Here is a 23,163-nt window from a genome sequence, read left to right as displayed (position 1 = left end):
CTGTGTAATTACACATGTGCAAACAAACAATACACTTATAATTACACCATAATTACGCTTTGACAAACAAACAGGTCATCCTAATTACTACCTTTGTGTAATTCCTAGGTTGTGTAATTACACCAATTTCTTTTACCATGTGATTTTCCAAACATACCAGTATTCCTGTAATTTCCAGCAATTCTCACCTTCCCTGAGAATTGAACAGTGTAATTACAGCCAATTACATGCTTACTTGGTCAGACAAACATGCCAAAAAGTTCTAACTACAGCCAATTACACCAAATCCAATTACATGGTGGCTTTCCCAACATGCTCCGAAAGAAGAAAGAAGAGAAGAAACTAGTTATAAAATGTTACAGGCAACTAGCAATTCTTCATATAATTAAATTGTATTGTAAGCCATATTTCCAGAAATATGTAACTTGGTTTAAACTTCCATGTTTGAAAGCCAGAAAATAACTAGTTAGAAAACATGTAAAGCTTATGATCTCCTTAAGAAACCACAAAATTTATTGAGATAAGTTATCAGCAGTTTTCAGTTTTCTGAATATTCTATATGGTCATTATTGACTATCCAGCATTACCATGAGACGGGCCTTGTCCGCTTAGACCTCTCTTCCACAGGTTAAGAAATTTGAAAGAATGACATGCAATTTTAATTTAAATTGAAAGATGATCCTGAACACAGGCACTCTACAAAATGACAACAGTACTCCTACCCCATGCTAAAAATGATAAGAGCCCATTAGTTTACATGATTCTTAAGATTGCCTTTTCAACCCCAGAATCGCACTCTGGCAGTCTAGTATTAGGTACAATAGATAACCAACTTGATTAAAGTAACAATAATGTCAACTGGCCGCGTCTACATAATGACCAGTTTTCCGTCTATGCCGACTATAATCTGATACAAACCTAAAAGTGAGTCCACAACCCTCAACCTTGCACTTATATGGCCGCTCACCAGTATGCACGCGCAAATGTTCAGTTCTTGCCCAGGCCCACTTGAATGTCATGGTGCAGCCCTTCCATGGACATTTGAGGGGCCTATCATTTTCATGAACGCGTTGATGAACCAGAGCATATTTGTGGGAGGTAAATTGCTTCCCACACCCTTTAATGGGGCAGCGGTTATGTTTGTGCAGTCGCAGCTCTACCTTTGTCTGGAAACTCATCCAGCAGCCTTCCAGGTCACACTTCTGAGTTCCATTCCTCTGCTCTTTCTTATCCTTGGGAGTGATGGAAGGTAAAGGCCTCGTCACCTTATTTCCCATGGGTTTCTTCTCAAGAGGTTCCTCGGTATCTACTCTGCCCCCAGGTAAATTTTTCCTAGCCCGTGGCCTTAAACCTTCACATGGACTTTTAACAAAGCCACTAACACTACATCCATCATCGGTTAGGAGGCCTAGCTCACGCCTCCTTTTGCCACTTCTCCCAGTCGGCCTTGATACTATTGCAGAAGTAGTATCATCATTTGACTCTTTCTTATGCCGCTCAGAGATCTCATCACCACTCTGTGAGTGCTTAGTACTAGATGTCTCTCTCGTCATTTTGAGACTTCCTGCTGAGGCGGAAGCTTCTTCTATGGGTGTGACATGGTCAGAGACAGCTATGTCTTGATCTGAGTTATCAATTTGGATTTCTTGCTCCACAAATTTGTGCGGAATTTCACTATCAGATACCTCGCTACCTGAGCCAAATTGTTCTGAAACTTGATCCTCAATCTGCTCATCACAACTTCTTGAAGGACCATCAGTGCAAGATCCTGAGGAGTTGAGAGGCACAGGAGATCTGGTCATAATAGCTTTATCATCCCCACTATGATGATCTCTTTTAAAATCTGCTTCCGTCGGATGAGCAGACTTATCTCTGATGACAGATTCTGTCATATCCCAGTTCTCCTCCAAATTTTCATTATATGCAGTGCTTTGAACCACATACATGGATTCATATGCTGGAGTAGGCACGTGCGCTATCTCAGTTTCTCCACTAGTCTCTGCAGCCGTGGTCTTATGCTCTGTATGGCAACTATTTGAATTTGTATCACAAGTTTTATCCTCCAAGGGGAACCTCTCAGTAGCACAAACTTCAGTCTGGGCTTCATCGAATTCCACCATTAAAGAAGTGGTCACAAGTAAATCTGCTTCTTGTGGTGCAAGGAGATTACCGTTTTGATCTCTGTTTACTAAAAGCATCTCATGTTCATGTCGCAATCGGGGTTTCCCATCAGACGAAGCAACAAACCTTTCCGCTAAAGAAGCAGTGCCTGCATTTTCATCCCTGAGGAGAGTACTTCCCAATGTTTTTGCATCTGCAAGTGAAACTTCCTCTTTTGAAACATTAAAAGGATCCACAAAAACCCTAGTGACCTCTGCAGAACCACAAGCCTTAGGCTTGTATTTTTTCCTGGAATACTGGATTGTTATATTCCCCTTTCTGGCATTCTGCATGTCCACCGTAGATCCTGAATCAACTATCTTATCTATTTTAACCTTTGTACTTTCTGTTGAATTATTCGACTTTCTCTTTGAGCGCACTTTTCTGGACTGCCACTTGAGACTCAAGGAATCTGAACTGTGAGTTGTATCAGAGAATAATCCACCCAAAATCAATGCATGTTTTAATTTCTTAAGTGGACAATTCCTTTGCACCTTCACACAGTGCCTTAAATTAATATTTAATTTCAAAGTCCAATCTTCAGCACATTTGTCTTGTTCTGTATCCCCGATTGCAAGATCAATCACCGAAAGATGTCCTTGAGATGCATTAGCCAGCGGAATCTCATTATATTTGATTGCTGTGCCAATTTCCTCTGCAACAATTGCAGCATGTCCTCTTATTTTTTGGAAATCTACATGAAATCAGAAGTTGCAACAAACGTTTCAATACACCAAGAACTAGCAAAACTGAAAACTTTAGTAGTTTTCTTTGGTATTATCATCATTAGGACAATTCAAACGAGGTTGTAAATGAGGAACCTTACCTGAATGGCAGATCACAAGAACATTTGCCCCACCTTTAGTATGCAGCAGTTCTTCGGTCTGAATTGCGTGCTCAAGGCAAAATATCCGTGGTCTTACAAAACCTCTAGAAACATCACATTCCTTCTCAAGGTCAACTTTTGAAGTCAGAGCTGCATTATTTGTATGTGACAGATGATGAGACTGAGATGTTTGACCCTCATGCGGAGAAACTGCAGACTTGCTTGGCTGGGCAGACAAAGACACTTCATCATGGTTAAGGAAATGCACTCCATTTCTTTCAATTCTGTCAACTGCATGAAGAGGAAATTCAGTATCCCGCAAGCAAGTCCTATCATTCTGATAAATTTGCAGTATCTCCCAAACATGAGATTAACAATTAATTGGCTAGGCAAATGCTCCCAACATAGTTAGGTAAGTGACAATTAACAACCTGGTCAAATGATGTTAAACTTTGCAGTTACATTATACCGGGTGTCCAGATTGTTGAAGAAGATGGAGGGCGTACCAAAAGCTAATTCATAAGGTGAGTATTGCCAAGACCATATAAGGAGATGAAAACTCATTCTCTTATCCAATGCGGGACACTTAATGTTACACCCCAGAAAATTTCACGTTACTAAGGCTGCAGACGACTTAATGTGAGCTCAAGGAGGAGCAAATATTACAAGTATAAAGGATGAAATTCTCTTTTGTATTAGCATGAGGATAGCATTGAGTATGATATTTGGAATTCGTACAATATGATTGGAATGATACGTTAAAAGATATATAGCCCTCGTAACCGTAAGCTGAGGTGGGGCCCACATGATGGGGTTTTTATAAAGGACATATGACAAGTTATATGGACAATATATGTGAAGTTAAACACAACTCAAGAAGGACCCTTGAGCCAAATCCAAGTGTAAGCCCTCCAAAAAGATGTTTTTAAGTTACGTTTTCGGGTGATCTGACTTCGAGAGGCCATAACCCCATCATTATTTGGGCATTTGGGAAAACTCCAAATATGGAAGTCATAGATAATTGAATTAGCTTTCCGACCATAGGTTGTGGCCTTCACACGACATAGGGATAAAAAGTTATGGACGTTTTAAGACAGAAAGGTCAAGCTGGGCAGTGGGCTCGGCCCAACCCGACTCCAAGTCGGGTCAGGCCCACTTCCCTTGCTATTTAAGGGAGGTTTTAACCCTTATCATCCTCATTTCATACCAAAAAGTCCAGAACATGGGTAGAGAGAGTGAGGGGAGTTTAGAGAGATAAAGCAAGGGTTCGATCAAGTTCAAGGCCCCAAATCCCGAGGCTCGTGAAGGATAAAGTGTAGTATGAGTTGTCATCATTGTTTTAAGCTAAATATTGATCTTGGGGGATGATATTTTCGTGGTTGAGCTCTTTGCTAAGGTATGTATGAGGTTCCTTTTATGTTATTAAAGTGTTTATTTTGAGTTTTAACGGATTAGAACGAAGGAAATAATGTTAAAAGCTCGTTTGGCATTTTCGGGAAGTTTATGAAGGTGGGGCTGTTTCAGTTGAGTTAAATGAATGGAAATATCTGAGTTATGATGTATATTGATTGTCGATATGGTTGTTTGATGTTGTTGCTGGTAATTTAGCTGAATTGGAATTTCAGGGTTGTCCGGTTTATAAAGGAAATCTTTGTCAAAATTCCGTTAGAAATAGAGATAAGCTTAAGGGATTGATTATAAGGATATATATTGGATTGATTGTTGGTAAATTGATATTGTTGATAGATTAGCGTGACCCGAAGATGGACTGTGGTTAGCTGGAAAGCGGCAAAGGTATGTAAGGCAAACCTTTCTTTCTTTGGCATGATTCTTGTTGTTATTCATTTTATATGTACCCCATATGATTCCATTCTTAGACGAGTAAGGTCTAAATGTTTCTTGTAATGGTTTATTGATATTGTACTCCTATTCTGTTCCAAAGGGAACACCCATAAGGTGCCAAGTTGAGTATATGGTTTTACTAATGATTTCGAGGAAATGAGTTTTATACTATAGGAAAAAATAAAGTTTGATTTTCAAAACCACTCCGAGGGAGGTGCGAGATATTACTACTTCATTTCATTTACGATTTATGTTTACATTCCATAGTATCATCCCTTTGTATTGATATGATCATTTATTCTTTGGGTAAAAAGGGGCAATAAGATGAAATTGAGTAGAATATAAGTAGTAAGAATTTCATAACAATTCTACCCTCAAACGGAAGTATGTCCTCTAAGTCTAGTGAGATACAAATTTGATAATTTCTTATGAAAGACTAAGGCTAATAATTGGATTGTGATGAATTGATTAGTGACTTATGCTATGAATTGAAATTGATATTTGTGGATTGGGTTTATGTTGATATGATAGTGATATTAAGCCGGAAGCGGCTGCCGGGGAACCCCTAGCTAAGCGAAGCGGCCGCCGGAAGGGGCCATCATTATTATGCGAAAAGCGACCGTCCGAAGGACTATTGTGATACTAGCGGAAGCGTACTCGTCCGGCGGACTATTCGTTAACATGTCGGAAGCGGCATATGTTTTGGATAGCATTATTTACTTAAAGATTGTTTTGAGACTTCGTGTGCACATTTATGTTTCTTCCAAACGAAGGCTACGGGTATCGAGTTCGATTGTGATTTCTTCTCTCTAAGTCAAATTATGATTATGATTTGTTACCACTTTACATACTCGCACATTGTCCGTATCGACATCCTTTTTGCTGGGGACGCCGCATTCATACCCGCGACCCCGCATTGTTTGGCGAGCTAAGTGTATAGCTAGGATGCTTGGACGTCGATTGGGATTGGCAAGTTCCACCTCATTCTGGAGTTGTGCTAAATCATGTATAGATATGTATGATTATGGGTATGTCAGGGCCCTGTCCTAACTCATAATGTTCAGTTCACTTCTTCAAGACTTCTGCAGACAGTGTCCTGTGATATGTTTGTCGAGATGTCGACAAAGTGATGTCAGTTGAGTCATTTGTGGATTTTAGAAGAGTATTTATTTTAGATGATTTCAATTGGTTTAAAGTACTTATTTGATTGAAAGTTTTCATAATCGTTATAAAGATAATGATTTCTATTTGGAAAAGTTTTATGTTCTTAAAAGTTTTTGAAATGACAGGTTTTGATAGAGCGAATGTCCAAGGGTTCGCTCGACTCTGATGAGAGTCGGGTGCCCGTCATGCCCTACCATTGTTAGGGTGTGACACTTAACATCTTGTCTATGTGCTCGGACCCTTCAAAATCCCAGCCCCACCCATATAGATCCGACACGATTTGGGTGTGGGTGTGGGTTTGAGAACCACACTGATGTGGTCAACTTACCTTGGGTGCTTTGACTACATCTATGACCAAGAAGCATAGATTAATTTGGTATTTGATTTGATCTTTGGGTTTATGTCATGTACATATAGTTGTATAAAGTATGAGAATGCTTTGCTAATACACGAGATATCTTATCAATAAAATATTAGGTGTTTATAAAAAAATTAGTTTTGATAAAGAATTTTTTTTTGATTAGTTTTAGTTCCATAACTTCTAACATATACTTACTTATATTGTAATATACATTTATTGGTCGTATATCAACATCAATACCTGAACTCAGATCAATACCATCGAATCCTAAAATTTATGTTATGATGAATTTGACCTCTAGATCCGCACCCGAGTATGAGCAACACAGGCCATTGCACGCCTGGGGATCTAACATCGAGTAAACTAAGAATATAGATGGGTCTACCTATGATACCGTGTTAAAAAAATGGACCTAGAGCAAGGTCCTAGGTTCGAGTCTCACCGCAACTCAATATCGAAGAGAATTTCCACGTACTTGGGCTCAAGAAATAGAATCTGACCTGCATGGTGGGGTGTGGCCAATACATAATTAAGCAAATAAAAACTTCTAGATAAAATGGTCACACATTTTTTTTTTTGAGAATGGTAACAATTAACCTATATATCCACAGGTATAACTACATCCAAATGTGTAGTACCCCTTCAAAAGTATTACAGCATACATTGCCATCCTATTTCCACTAAATTACAACTGTTGTTTGATCTAACATTTCCTGTTTACACCAAAAATAGTAAATAGCTAAACAATTCATCTTCATTTTCTGCATGCTGCTTTGCTTATCTTCAAAACATCTCTGATTTCTGTCCTTCCAAACTGTCCACCATATGCTTGCTGGGACAATCTTCCATCTCTCCTCCTCCTTTGCTGCATTACCATCTCTGTTCCAACACTTCATTACTTCTTTTATACTTCCTTGTTCAGGTTCTCACGAGTCAGCACTGCTTCTTTTGCCAAAAGCCAGGAAAAGCAATTTACCTTGTAAGGTATTTTGGTTTTCCATATCATCCTCCAAGGCCATCCTGCCTCCTGATTTGTTGTTGAACACAAGTCTCTGTATGTAGATTTAACAGTAAAATTCCCTTTACTATCAGCTTTCCATTCCAAAGTATCCCACTCACCTGTTAAATTGTTGAAATGTGCTACTGTGCTGTAAAAGGCTGCTATCCTTGGCATCTCCCAATCATTCAGATTCCTTCTTAGGTGTAGATTCCATCCTTGTCCTGTCCATATTTCAGCAATTGTGGCTTGTTGAAGTTGGCATAAGGCGTAAAGATCTGGGTACATTTGCTTTAAAGGTTCTTGGCCACAACAACTGTCATCCCAAAAGGACACCTTCAAACCATTCCCCACTTTAAATCTTGCTCTAGCCAAAACTAAAGGCCATAGATTTCTGATAGATCTCCACAGACTGCAACCATAAGGGGTAGTTACCACTTCAGTCATCCGCTTATCCTCCATCCCATACTTTGCAGTGACGACTTCCTTCCAAAGTGAGTTGTCAGTTGTTGCAAATTTCCACAGCCATTTCATCAACAAGCTCTTGTTTTGTCTGCTCATGTCTCTGATTCCCACCCTCCTACTTCCTTGTTGATTGTCAACTCTTCCCACTTAACTAGATGGAACTTCTTCTTGTCTTCAGTACCTTGCCAGAAAAAGTTTCTCCTTAGAGTATCTATCCTTTTAACCACATTCACTGGTATAGGAAACACAGACATCATATAGGATGGGAGAGCATCTAGTATACTATTAACCAGTGTCAATCTTCCCCTGAAAGACAGGTATTGACTCTTCCAGTTTGTCAGCTTTTTTTCATATTTTTCTATCACCCCATTCCATATACCTTTAGACTTGCTTTTTGCTCCCAGAGGCATGCCCAAATATGTTGTTGGCAGTTCCCCCACCTTGCCTCCCAACTTCTCTGCTAAAGACTCTTAACTCTGTTACATCATTGATTGGATATACAAAGCTATTCCCCCAGTTAATATGTAGTCCTGATACAGCTTCAAAAATAATGAAAATGGCCCTTAGAATTAGCATGTGTTCTTCCACTGCTTCACAGAATACTAGGGTATCATCAGCATACTGCAGATGGGTTATCTCCAAATTATTTCCTGCCCTGTTTTCCACCTGGAAACCCCTTATCCAACCCCTCTCCTTTGCCTGTGTGAATCAAATTACTCATCCCTTCCATTGCCAAGATGAAGAGAAAAGGGGATAAAGGATCCCTTTGTCTCAGTCCCCTCTAAGAGGGAAAAAAACTAGCAGGACTTCTATTGATCAAAACTGAGAATTTTACAGTACTGATACATTGCTTGATCCATCTAATCCACCTGGTTCCAAATCCCATCTTCTGAAGCATATTCACTAGATAGTCCCAGTTTAGGTGATCATAAGCTTTCTGTATATCAAGCTTGCACAAAATGCCTGGCTTCTGACTTCTCTGTCTGGAATCTACACATTCATTTGCTATCAGTATTGCATCCATTATCTGTCTGCCTTTAATGAAAGCCATTTGTTGTCTGTCCAACAGCCTGTGTATGACTTTTTTCAATCTTTCTGCCAACAACTTAGCAATGATCTTGTAAACCCCCCCTATCAAGCTAATTGGTCTGAAATCAATTAGCTCAACTGCACCCACTTTCTTAGGGATCAACGCCACAAAAGTAGCATTTATGCTCCTTTCAAACACTCCTTCCTCATAGAAGTTCTGAATTCCAGCAACTAAATCTGCTTTGATGATCTCCCAGCACTGACTGAAAAAAGCCGTAGAATAACCATCTGGACCTGGGGCTTTATCCCCTACACATGCTTTGATACTTTCCGGAATTTCCTGTGGTTCAAATGGTGCCATTAGTATGGCATTGTCTTCTTCTCCAATTCTTGGACAATTCCTCATGTCTAATTGAGGTCTCCATCCTTCTGTCTCTGTGTATAGCTTCTCATAGTAAGCTACAATCTCCTCTTTCACCTCTTCTGGTTCAGTGGTTATCTCCCCTCTGACTTTCAATTTTTCAATAGAATTAAATCTTCTGTGTGCATTTGCTGTGTGCATTTGCTGTTCTGTGGAAAAATGTTGTATTCCTATCCCCTTCTTTTAGCCATAAGGCTCTAGACCTCTGCCTCCATGCTATTTCTTCATGCTTTGCTATGTCTTCAAACTCCATAGTGAGAGCTAATCTGGATGCAAACTCACTTTCCTCCAAAGTTCTGTTTTCTTGAATCTCTTCAAGCTCAGCTAATTGGCTCAGCACATTTTGTTTTCCTCCACTCCTTAAGCTTCCCCTTTAAAGCTTTTAACTTAGCCACCAAGATGAAATCTGGTTTTCCACTGTAATTGAAAGAATCCCACCAGTTTTTGACTCTTTCATTAAACCCCTCTGTATTCAGCCACCAATTTTCAAACTTGAAGTATGATATTGATGCTTCCCAGTCTCCACATTGTAGTATCAAAGGTGAGTGATCAGATGTTACTCTGTGCAGGATAGACTGTTTGATCTTCCTGAATTTTGTGTCCCATTCTTCAGAAAATAAGATTCTGTCCAATCTTGCAGCTATTGTGTGTCTATCTCCTTTTTTCCAAGTGTACTTCCCCCCTGTCAGCTCCAGATCAACCAACTCCATGTCCTCAGTGAACTCAGAAAAATCAGTCATAGCCCTGCTGATTCTATTACAATTTTTCTTTTTTGAAGGATGTCTGACAGTGTTGAAATCACCACATAGGACCCAAGGACCTGTGCATAGTCCTCTTGCTGCTCCTATTTTCCACCAAGTTTCTTCCCTTTCCACTCTACCATTTGGAGCATATACTCCTATCATGTGCTAATTGAATTCCTGATTTTCCCCAGAGAAGTTACAAGATACTGAATAAGCACCTACACTGCTCATCTCTCCTTCCCATACCCTTTTATCCCACATTATAACAATGCCTCCCCCAGTCCCACTAGCTTCCAGTTGCACATAATCCACCCATCTATCCCCCCATACTTCTCTGACTATGTTTATGATATCCCCCTCCACCTTAGTTTCCTGAAAGCAGATCACATCAACTTTCCAGGTCTGTACTATGCTCCTGATTCTAATTCTTTTCTTACCACAATTCAAACCCCTAACATTCCATGAAACTATGTTTAAATTCATTGATCTTTGATGGCCAAATATCCCACCCCCCCCCCCCCCCTCTTCTTGTTCCATTACTCATAAACTTTGTGTCTAATTCTAATCCCTTCAGTTCATTCATCCCTTTTTTCTTTACCACTGCCAGTTCCCCCATGTTCATCTGTTTATTACTGTCTATCTTCAGAAATAACTCTTCTGCCTTCTTCTCACGCCCTTTAAAACTAGCCCCAAATTCAGTGCTTAGCCTCATAATATGTTGTTTGATCCATTCTGGGGGTTTGATAACTTGCCCTGTTTCTATTGCTGGAAATTGAATTCCCAATGGAACAGCATCCTCTTCAATATAGTTTGTGGTTTCTTCTTGTATCCTTGGTTGTATGTTCCCCAATTCCCCTGTTTCTATGTACAATATGGTGGGTAATTAATTTCCATCATATAAGTTGAATTCTACAATTAAGTGTTAAGTATATATAGAATAGTTTATTCAAGTACTATGAACCCAGATGCATATGAATCTAGATCCGTACTCACTTGATATTCTAACATGCTCCCTCAGACACAAAGTGAGAAACCAGCTTGAGTTTGGTTATTCTGAAAACATAGAAAGTTCATGCTGAAATCCCTCTAGAACAGTGCACAATTACCTTAAGAAAATTGGTGGTGGATATTTTTGCCAAAAAGTGGCGGGTAACTGTACAACAAAAGAAAGTGCTTCTTGCATTACACATGAAAAACTCAACCACCCAAAAGACACATGGTGCTCCAATGCTGGTACTAAAAAGGTCTGGGTAAGACAAAAATGAAAACACGGAATACTCTCCCTTCAGCAGTATGGTGGACCATTTGGAAGGAAAGGAATGCAAGGATTTTTGAAAGCAAACCAGAATCTGTGGTTAGTATTAAGTACAGATGTTCATCCCAACTGTTTTTTTTGGTGTAATGTGGCAATTGCAAATAATATAGAGACCATGATAGATATTTTGAGCTCATTACAAAATATATAATGGGGCTACCCCTTGTAAATTCCTCACAGCACCTCCTGATTGCTGGACATTTAATACAATACCTTTTAACGATTTAAAAAACTCTAGATTATTATCAACGTAATTTGGATTGGTAGGACAATGAAAGGAATTCAAAGTTTAGATGATGCTGGTCGCGTAAAAAGTAGCAGCGCCAGTTGCTGGAGAGTTGAACGGTGCTTGAATGATCTTAAAGAGAGGAGTGGCACGTAAACATTTGTCTGTAGACGGGGGCACCAATGCCAAAGAGAGGACTGTGACAGGGCATCAAAATGAAGAATAAAAGAAAAAAATGACCCTGCGGGCGAGACACATATTGGCCTGTACAGCCGGCCCGTTGTGGAAGCTATTTGAGTTTCTACCAAGAACGTAGAGGCTCTAATACCATGTGAAAATATCGAAGAAACTTCCCATTTACTTAATTGACAATGTACAAGAGGCATGGTGCTCCTTCTAAGATATTCTATAAAATATCCTATATGGTTTTCCTTATTCTTTACAATGAAACAAGATGCATATTCACATGATATTCTAACCATGTGTATCTTATTACTCCAGGCAAAAATGAAAATTATAAATCAATGGCTGTAGTTCATAAATATACACACATGAAACTCATTACTACATCTTCGGATTTAGATATTTTTTTTCATAAGGAAAAAATTTAAAAAAAAAAAAAAAGATTTAAAGGAGCAGATCTTTGAACGTGTGAATGCTGCATAATTAATATAATTTGATCAGCTTAGAAATGAACTGGTAGATAGTTAGCAGCCACTAACAGCAGCGACAAGCTGAAGCAATTCTTTACTTTGTTCTCTTCTTTGTCTCTCAGTACAAATTATTCTCTTTTCTTTATTAGTCTTCAGCTGAAACACAAGCAACATTTCCTTGGGAAAAAAAAGGTGTCAAAAGGAGAACAATGATAGAACTAGTATGGATACATCCTTTGAACCAAAAAAGAGGAAGAACCAGTACTGCTGTGTTCAAAGAGTATGGGTTATTTCTCACATGTTGATCAGACACACGAAGTTTCATAAATCAATTTGCTGAACCTAGACAAGTAATAAAATTAGCACATTTCATAATAACAACAGAGGAAGATATCATAAGAGATTCATCTAGTCATCAAGATAACAGAACAGACAAACTCGACACAGGGAAATATAGTTATAAAGGGCCTCGTACCTCTATTATAGTCCCCAGTCATGCCCCTAAGATCTGAATGGAAACCTGACTCCACATGTTTCAGCACTCCAGATTCTTGTTTATTCTGAAACTCGTCAGGAAAAAGGTGTTTTGCAGACTTTTCCGATGGTTGCACCAGAGCCATAAATGGAAAACCAAGAATCCCGCAAGCTATACAGGGTAATGTCCCAGAATCAATTTCAAATCCACATGAAACATCATCATCCACATAGAAGTCACTGTAATTTTCCATGTACAAGCTCATCTGGTCTAATAGATCATGACTATTGTTATTTTCAGCCTGATCGTTCCCTCTAGAAGCATCCGTACTAACATGCTTGTGCAGTTCAGATTCTCTAGTTGAAGATGGCAGCATATCTACATCCCACAACACTGCGTTGTCAGAAAAGCTTTTCTGAAGTAAAACTTTTACAAGGTTGTTCTCCTTTTCTATATCCTCGACGAAGGCTTTCTTTACCAGAAGCTCCCTTTCTTCCTTCTGACGATCTCTCAGACGAGAGCTTCGAACTCCAGGCAGCAGGGATCTTGGTACACTGTCATCCAGAAACATAAAAGTAATGAACCCAAAAAATATTATCAAGCTTATTAACAGTTAAAGGAAATGTAACCATACAATATCCGCTACCCTAAGCTTTGGTTTTTCTGGATTCACTAAACCTGAATGACGGGGAATTAGCAACAAAATGGAGTAAAATAGAGCTTGGATATCCCCATATCACACACAAAATGGAGTAAAATAGAGCTTGGATTCAGTTTTCCAACAGTCACCCGTTCGACAGCCCAATTTTTCCACTATTGCAGGAACAGTAGCAAACTACAGCAACTCTCACCTTTTAAAGTAACGAAAAAGTATACCTTAACCTCATTACCCACTTAACTTTAAACAGATGTCTACAATTTGAATTCTCACCTAAATAATGTATCCTAAACATGGAAAAACAGATTTGTACAGCTGGACAAAAAGTAGTTCTTAAAAATACGGATCAAAAGACAAATTAAGATGATGCCTACAAGGTTTCAATCCGAGAATGCAAAAGAAACACCTAATTCTCATCTCCTAGAGGGGACATATAGGGCTGATCCACAAATGCAACAAGAGCTGATGAGCAGACCTTGAAACAAAAGACATTGTCAACAAATAAAGCAACTGCTGATGAGAGAGCATAGGCAGATAGTTCATGGCAGCTCGACGAACAGCAGCTTCTTTGGCTACTGTAAGCCACTGTGGAGTACCGAAGTTGGCAGCCTCGCCACAATTGAAGCCTGCATTTACAAGATAATCTTTGAAAACCAGGATAAAATTAAAACAAACTCATTGTGTTGCCAACACATGTTTCACTTCATATTGCGCCATGAACACAAGAATTTGGAAGGAGGGGCCAACGTAAAACAAAAATTGGGCACTCAACTACAGAAAGGATCCAGACTCACAAGCAACTGAAACAGCATATTTTTTATATAAGTCAAAATACTTTTAATTGAATACCTCATCAAGCCAGTGTCATCTTTCCATGGGCATATATTATTTTTTTTTGATGAAGTGATTTCATTTTTAAAAAAAAGCATCAAGAAGATTCAGTAGTTACAGGACTTGTCTTTGGAGCTTACAAAAGAATCTGGCTTCTATACAAGAAACAGACGATGCAGACTAAGGAACTAATGAAATCCAGAGTTTGATCTGAACTACTAACTGAGTACAAACTGAACCAGCAAAAAAAACTAGCAATACATTTGGCTTTTAAAGACCCTGTAGGAGTTGAGACCCCATCAAAAGATCTTGTTTCTTTCTGTCCAAACACACAAAAATATGCAAGCAGGTATCATTCTCCAGATACTCTTGATGGCTTTGTCAACTCTCCAAAAACACCAACTCATATAAGCTTCCCTTAATGAGTATAGGGTGGACGAGTCCAGTGATGCACAAAAACATGCTCCAGATATCTGAAGCAACTTCAGAGTGAAGGAATAGATGGCCAGGACTTTCAGCATCCTTTTTGCACATGCAACATCTTTTGGGAAGTTGAAACTTCCTTTTCAGTAAGTTATCTTCAGTGAGGCGGGCCTCATTAAGAACTATCCAGGCGAAGCAGCTGATCTCGAGAGGTAACTTAGTTTTCCATACTAGTTTCCAGGGCCAGTTATCTAGCATAGAGTTGCTAGAGCAAAATCAATGATAGCTCAACTTGACAATTTAGATGCCTCCTTCTTGATTGCCCCATTTTAGCCTATCTGCTGCATGTTCGTGTAGAGGTTCAGCAGTTCTGTGAACTTCCAATCATACAAGTCGCTTCTTAGCTTGAGATTCCAATCAGCCCCTTCCCTGTATGTTGGCTTTGACAGAATCAGTGTCTTGGGCTAGATTGAAGAGAGTTCGGACGGTGGTATTGCCTGTCCAATTGTCTTTTCAGAACCTAATTAGAGTGCCATTCCCTACTTTAAAATGAGTTTCCTGATTCCCTTCCAAAGCACAACTCCACAAGGTGCCCTTGACTGATGAGAGGACCAATCCAGTTCTCCATGCTTAGCCTAAATAACCTCCTTCCATAACCCAGTAAAATCCATGTACTGTTTTGCTCAGATGAAATATAGATACAGTTACCAGTTTCAAAAAACTGAAAAAAAAAAAAAAAAAGTTGATCATGTGAGTGTTTTTTGCCTTGGATCGAGTTCTACCCCCCAGAAGACTGCTCCAGCATAGTGAGTTCCTCAAGAACCTTACTCTTTTGAGTTTCCAGCTTGACAAATACCTTCCTATTCCAGCCGGAGATATCTTTTTCCAAGTTCCTCAACTTCTACACTAGTATATAATCAGGCCTGCCAGCTACCTCATAACTAATCCACCATTCCTTGACTGCATCCAAGAACCCCTCACTCATAAGCCACATGTTTTCAAATTTAGAATAAGAGGAGTCAGTATCCCAATCACCATATTCAAGTAATAGAGATTTGTGGTCTGACTCTATTCTGGGGAGTGCCACTTGTTTGATAGCCTTTGAAGCTATCATTCCACTCAGAAGAGATTAAAAATCAATAAATTCTGAAAGCTTGTAATTGTTCCTGCATGCCTAGACCAGGTGTATTGTGCTCCTTGAAGGGGAAGATCCAACAAAACCAAGTCTAGAATGATAGCAGAGAAAGACTTCATGGCCCTAATTCTCCTCTGATAGTTAATTTTTTCATGGGCATATCTACGTATATTGAAGTCCATCCCTAACACCCAGTCATCCCAGATTCCCCTGCTGCCAGTTCATACCAAAATTCCTCTCTAGCAGTGTTTGAGTGAGGCCCATAGATCCCAATATAGCACCATCTAAATTGTTCTTGAATGCTTTCCATAATTGCAGAGACAGAATAGACATCCTGTTGTACATTCACACTTTTTCATGTTCTCCTATCCTATAGTATAATGATTCTCCAACTGATACTACTTGCTTGCAAATCAGCCCAGCTAACCCATTTGTTTACCCATAATAACCCTACTAGTTGTTGAGACCAATCTTTAATTTTTGTCTCTTGAAGACAAACTATATCTGCTCTCCACTTTTTTAGTAATGACTTTATGGTTTCCTTCTTCTTTCCTTGGTTCAACGCCCTAACATTCCAGCTAATGATTTTCACTTTCATCTGGAATGAGATTTGTGATTCCTTCCCCTGAACCTGCTTTTACTGAACAGTGTAAGAACAAGTGATTATTAGTTTCTGCCTCTCTCAACATAAGTGACATCTTGAGCAGAGTTGTACACCCCCTTTAATCAAATTATCCTGTGTTAAACAGGCCTTTCTAACAACTAGCCAAACAAAACATGTGACCTTATAAGGGATCTTTACTTTCCAAATATGCTTCTAGGGCCACAATTCAGTCATATAATTGGTATGTCTGATTAAGCACCCAATAGGAGGTTTCAACAGAGAATATGCCTAAACTGTGCTCCCAACCACCAAACCCTATCTTTATTCTGACTAACCCCTATTAATTGGTTGATTCAGTTGTAGATTTATGCAATTCTACTGACTCCCTAATTCAAAAATCACTTATAAGCGACAATCCACCCCTGATCAGACCAGACCTCATTTATGGTAGCCTTCTGAAGTAGATTTATAGTGAAAATGTCAGAATACCTTATCAAAGGCTCTTGCCCGAGCCAGTTATCTTCCCAAAAGGAGAATTTCTTCCCATTCCCCACTTTATGATTGATTCAACTGTTGAAAATCTGCCACGGGGTTCTGATACCCTCCTAAACACTTGCCCCCTAGGCAGTGGTCACTGCCTTATTTTTCTAGTGGCCTTTTATCACTATATTTATTTGTTTACCCTCCTCCATAGTGAAATCTCTTCATTTGTATGTCTCCAAATCCATTTCATGAGGAGGCTTTGGTTTTAATATTTATTGGATTCATGAGTACTTAATATATTTGTTTCTTCTCTTTCTTTCACATCCTTCTCAAATAATATTTTGTTTGTCAGTTAGGTCTTGTTTAATTTCTCGACTTTTGTTACAATATTTAAGTTGCAAAATTGTAGTACACTATGTGTTGAATTTATTTGCAAATTGTACTTGGTGCAGCGTCTGCATTTGGGATTAAAATCAGTAGGATTGAAACGCTATGGTGCATAATGATTTTAAGGACCAAAACTTCCTATAATTGAGTTGTTCCTTAATGTACAAATTCAATTTAGATTATTACCTAATCGCCATGGCTTATTCGCTTCTGTTATTTCTTTTTTCATACTGCTTTGAACTTCTTGTTCTTGTGCCGAGGGTCTACCGGAAACAGCCTCTCCACCCCCCAAGGTAGGGGCCAGGTCTGTGTACACTCTATCCTCCCCAGATCCCCAGACCCCCCACTTTGTGGGATTTCACTGGGTATGTTGTTGTTGTTGTTTTGATGCAAAGCACTTGTTAATCATTGACACAGTATTAACGTGCAAGGCACATGTGTAGAAACTAGTTATGGAGAAAGATAACAATAAAATAAAAATAAAAAGCAGCTATTTCTGCATACATTGTTGAAGTTTATCACAATAACAAATTTAATTTAGAAGATCAGAACCAATTACCATGGCTGAAACCTACATGGTAGGCCCTCGGAAAAGTGACAACAAATTCACCAGGATTCTGTACCAACCTAAGTAAATAAAAAAGAGCACATTAATTAGAATGTCAGAAAAATTTGATAAACTAGGAACGGCACAGGAAACCTCCATTTTAGTTTCAGGATATAATCAAGAGGGAAAAGAAAAGTTAAAATGGGATCAGACATAAGGGAAACACCTGCAGCAGGGGATGCCTGATGCTACCAGAACTTCAGGTGATAAAAGAGTGGTCTTCTCGCCCAATAGCGTAAGAGCAGCTGGAGATTAAATATTATATTTATTGAATCTGAGAACTAGCAATTTTTCAGTGCAAAAACTCCAAAATATCTCCATATAAAAGTCAATAAGCGAGTTTCCAGATGACTGAAGCCAAAGATCTACATTGATAAGTAACACAAATTGAGAAGGCCTTTGAAAATTGTTTACTTCAACAGAAATTTGAATAAGACTTGAGAAGGTCAAGTTACCAGAACTTCAAGTATAAACACACAAGACTGAACATCCGTAGCAATTCCAGAATTAGTAATGCAGGAAACATGATCACTTCTGAAGGCACTTCAGAAATAGATCCAATTAAACAGACAAGTCCAAAACCTTCTTTTTTGTTTTTGGGACAAATCTGAAACTTTCATCACCCCATTTGATAAAGGGAATCTTCACCCAAAAAAAAATAAGGGAAGAATACATCCAACCCTAATAAAGAACTGCTAATGTCTTAACATGAGGGATAAATGCAAGGAGGTCATTATTAAAACTTCTGATTTTGCAATTAGCACCCTAAAGATGTTTTGGTAGATACATTAAGGTTCAACCATTCACTTAGAGAAGACAGCTTCCAAAACCACATCAAGAAGCAGAATAGCAGATCAGACTTCTTTCCACAGACCACACAAGAAATTCATACCCTTCATTAGAATATTTACTTTCTAACTTATGAAGAGATAGTTAGACCGCAAATGCATGTTAAACTTCCTACCATGGCTCATATCTCATAACTGCCAGCATACCACCCCTAAACAAATACAAATTGAACATGACTGCCAAAAAGCTATATAAAATGCTTAAACAATAAGTGCATCATGTAATTGTATATCATTCAAAGCAATACAACTTTTCCTTCACCCCATTGGAATGGTGACTCCAATTTCCAAAACATGAGGGGGAATTTTCTCAATTGTATATGGTAAACTCCACCTCCTACCCAGGAGCCCAGTAGTAACTTCTTCACACTTAGCTCGCTCCCTTGTTCACCCAAATATCCAATCTCATGGTTGGAGGTGCAGTATCTTACCACAAAGCACTTCCTGCCTTATCGCTAAGACGAGAAATATACAGAGACAACAAGCTAGAGTAATACATTTGGTGGCACTTGGCCCCTCAGATAGGAGAACAGGACATATTGAAGAATTGAAGACCCAAGAAGCAAGATTCCATTTTTTGTGTATTTACAAAAGAGTGAAAGATCAAGCACTGTGCCAGCAGCCAAAACAAAAAGCTTATGACAATTCTTCAGGTGTGCGTTAAGGGAAACCCACAATTGGATTCTTCAGGTGTGCGTTAACTTCTTGCCACGGCTCAAACAAAATGTTGTGCTTTCAGCTTCCCATTTAGGGCCAGACCAAGTCATTATTCATTTTCCTAAAATAGAATACCTTATCAGATATTACATAGGCGTTTAGAACAGCTTACAAATTCCGCACCTATATTTTTGTTCATTGACATCAACTACCCTCAATCCCAAACTAGTAGGAGACATCTACTATATGAATCCTCTCTATCCATTCCACCAAATATTTAGTATTTTGAAGATTTATCATAAATTGAAAATTTTTTACACTGAACATTAAACCACCTCAATCTCCTTCGCCTTTCTTTCAATGAGAAACAAACATTATATCGATGCAGTAAGAAAAATTTCACATACAAAATGTATAGTATACATAAGTACAAAATATTAATATAAACATAATTCTTTATAAAGATCATGCTGTCGGCTATACTGACAAAATTATCCTACTTTCTCCCAAAGTATAAAAATAGGAAGTCCCACAATTTTAGAAGAGTATTTCAACTCTTTAAATCCACATGAGCACCAAAAGCGCTATCTATGTTCCTCTTCTCTCCTCTTCTCAGCTCTTCCTTTCCACCTAAATAGCATGTCACCGGCAGATCCAAGCATCATCCATTTGACTCCAATACTCTAAACTATACACCATAGCCTTCATGTGATTGCCACCTATATTATTAATATTTCGTTGGGAAAAGTCTCCCTCTCTGTCTCTTTCTCATTAAGTGCTAATTGCTTCCTTGATAATTAGTTGGCTAGTTTTTTCTTTGGATAGGTTAACTTGTTAGGTTTTTCTTCTGTATATTAGTTTAAGTTGTTCACTTTAGGGGCAGCACAATTTTAAAAAGTAATCTTTGAAAATGCTTAAAAGAGGGAACGCACAAGTTAGGTATATAGGCAAGTTGTTCAGTCTAAGTGGCTGTCTTTTCCAGTAGGGAATTTCAAAAGCTTTATGTCCCAAATTTACTTTAATTTAGTAAATTAATAAGTATTTTAAGTAGCGATCAGAATAGCTTTGAGTTAAATACTAATCTAAGTTGATTTGTAGGATCATATCCTAAAATAAGGTTTCTAGTATCCCAGTTTCCGAAGGAGGAGAAACACAGAATAGACATGTCAACTAAACAAGGTTTTCTCCAATTGCACTAAATAGGGGACGATATGGTGGTGAAAGACAACTCGTACACCTAAAATTGAAAAGATACTCAACAATTAGGGATGGGGTTAAGGAGCTGCTGGCTGCAATTTTCTTGGTCAATGCACCATGAAGGGAGGGATTCTTGAAGATGGGAAAGACACTCCAGAGAATGTCAAAAATCATTTAAAAGTTGGGAAGGGGCAAAAGGGGGGAAATGGTGGGAAGAGAATGAAAAGAAAGTGTCTAAGAGGTTGGATATCTTTTGCTATGATGAAAGGATAGTCTCTACATTTCATATCCAAGAAAAGACTTCTTATGGGAAGAACTATGCAGATCCTAATTCTGAACACCTTCCTATTATTTGTTGTCTCTTCATAATAAACAGGATATAACCACTTCTCTAGATAATTTAATGAGGTTTGGAAGCTAAACATAAAGTTATTTGTAAATGGCGTAATCAACCTTTTTTTTTTAATCTCAAAAACTTATCCCGAAAAAGAAGTGCAATGCGGCAGAGAATAAGCTTCCAATGGCTTAAAGATATCCAATTCTTAAAGCAATGAACTGTTATAAAGTGACTATCAACCATACATTTCAATATTTCTTTCCATTGGCAATTGCAATAGAGTAATGACTAAGGACAATTATTAGGTACAAGAAAAATATCAGCATAACCTCAAGAACCAACTATAAAATAACTGCCAAAGAGCACTAATTGTTTCCATTTTTTGTAAGATGATAAGAAATGAAAGTTAGAACATTTCAAGAAGCTAAAGATGATGTCGTGGAAGAAAATAAAATATTACATCCATTCTTTTTTTTCTTTTGTAAATTTCATCACATTGTCGTTAACAAAAATGTATTCATACCTAATCGATCAGTATTTTCTCCATAAGCATGACAACGGATGACTTCTTCGAAACTAAATGCATAATCTCCGGGCACAGCATACCAAGTCTTAGGGGATCCCATATGAAGAAAATTCAAACTGTGAAGCTCGTGATCCTCAACATGCCAAGCAAACCAGCTAAACAACATCCCTATATAGACCATAGGAGAAGTAACACCAGGGATATCATCTGGCATGAAGCGAGTCAGTGATCCAGGCGACCGTGCAATTACTTGCAAATTCCAAGGACTGTTTGCAAGCTTCCAACCAGCACTACCTTCCATTTCACCAGCATTACTACAACCTTTTGGCCTTAGAGGGGATGGGGATGAGTTTGTGGATTTTTTTGATAAAGAAGCGGATGGTGTCCCTACACTATGATACGGACCTTTGTCCACGCTACTACTCGAAGTACCTACTTTGTCATTCTTATAACCACAACTTCCTCTCTCAAGAATTTTTCTCTTACGCACCCTTCTCCTCCTGCGAAAATAATTAAAGAGTCCGTCAGGCTCCCCAAACGCAGAACCGGGCACATCATTTGCATACTCCACGTAGATAGGCTCCTCAGAAGCCGTTTTCCAAAACATTGCCTCCACAACCGACGGAGAAATATCCTTAACCATGCCCAATTGACTCCTGGCAAAATTCTTGGACTTGGTTTCAAACTGCTCTAACGCATAAACTTCTCCACTTTGCCACACTTGCTTCTGAGCTCCCAATGGCACACTGCCAACTGCCCCTTTCAACTTCTTCTTTTCACTATGTCCCAATTCCTGATGGCGCGTCGTAAAAACTGCCCTATCAACATTTCCCTTATCATCCAAACCCAAGTCAGGGCACTTGGATAGAGACTTGTTCAAGTTATGAACCACATACTTCTTTGAAGGTTTAGGCAATGGTGGAATCACCTTACATATACCAAAAGCACTAGCTTCCTTCTCAATTTTGGATATATACGCAATCGGGTCAGCAAATTCAGTTTCAGTAGGTCGAAATTCAGGTGCCAAAGGCAACCCTTTAAGCCATTCAGGTACATCCACACACTTCATCACACCATAACTCAAAGAGAATATTCAAATAATTTAACCACCCAAACAAACACCCTTAAATACAAAACCCTAAATTGAAAATTCAGAAAGGAATCTTGAAATGTAACTACATTGAGCTTCTGTTAAGCACAAAATATGGTAAACAGTAGAACCTGAAACTTGAATTCTGCAATGGAGGGCGCTCGAGTGACAAAAAAGTCAAAATTACCAAAATTTGTGTCTAGGTCTTGAGGAGGGGTGCGTAATATAGCATTTTTAATAATCATTCATTAACCTACGCCAGGTGGAATACGGCGTGCAGTTGTATCGACGTCAGCGCCCTTCGGTTGGGCCCACCAGACCCAAGTTTTGGGTTGCGGCTCACACTAGGTGCGTCGCCCATGATTCAAGAGTTTTCTGCGGAAAAGGACCAATTTCCCGGCCAAGTGCACAAATAGTCCCTTTTGAGACCGTCATTTAATCTATATTTTATATTATACTTTACTACTATATATATCCCAACTTTTGTAGTCCTCATATGATTTTTTTATCTATTTTATCTCCAATTGAAGCTTTAATTACCTTAAAAATTATCACTTATTTTGATAAATATGAATAATTATATGAGCTTTAATACTACAAAGAGTAATGATGTGTAAAAGGTGATAGTGACATCACAAAAATCTATTTTTCAACCAAATTTAAATATTTTTATCCATTCACCCCTAATTGATGCTTTAATTAC

General features: G+C 38.6%; 1 protein-coding gene across 2 annotated transcripts; it reads right to left on the bottom strand.

Moving 5' to 3' along the window:
* Window positions 1-636: 636 nt before the first annotated feature.
* On the bottom strand, window positions 637-22,899 carry LOC132059673 (probable lysine-specific demethylase SE14). Of its 2 annotated transcripts, XM_059452374.1 has the most exons (8): window positions 21,368-22,899; window positions 17,972-18,050; window positions 17,758-17,825; window positions 13,811-13,961; window positions 12,678-13,231; window positions 2,987-3,277; window positions 2,384-2,854; window positions 637-2,332 (listed from the first exon to the last, which is right to left on the bottom strand). In XM_059452374.1, the coding sequence occupies exons 1-8, from the start codon at window positions 22,437-22,439 to the stop codon at window positions 855-857; spliced, it is 4,164 nt and encodes a 1,387-aa protein (XP_059308357.1). In that variant the 5' UTR covers window positions 22,440-22,899; the 3' UTR covers window positions 637-854. The 2 variants fall into 2 exon arrangements, with proteins under 2 accessions (XP_059308357.1, XP_059308356.1); XM_059452373.1 differs by having other exon boundaries at window positions 637-2,854.
* Between the last annotated feature and the right edge of the window lie 264 nt (window positions 22,900-23,163).

Source organism: Lycium ferocissimum, chromosome 6 (genome assembly GCF_029784015.1).
Source record: "Lycium ferocissimum isolate CSIRO_LF1 chromosome 6, AGI_CSIRO_Lferr_CH_V1, whole genome shotgun sequence".
Lineage (NCBI taxonomy): Eukaryota > Viridiplantae > Streptophyta > Magnoliopsida > Solanales > Solanaceae > Lycium > Lycium ferocissimum.
This window is presented reverse-complemented; position numbering and strand designations above follow the sequence as displayed.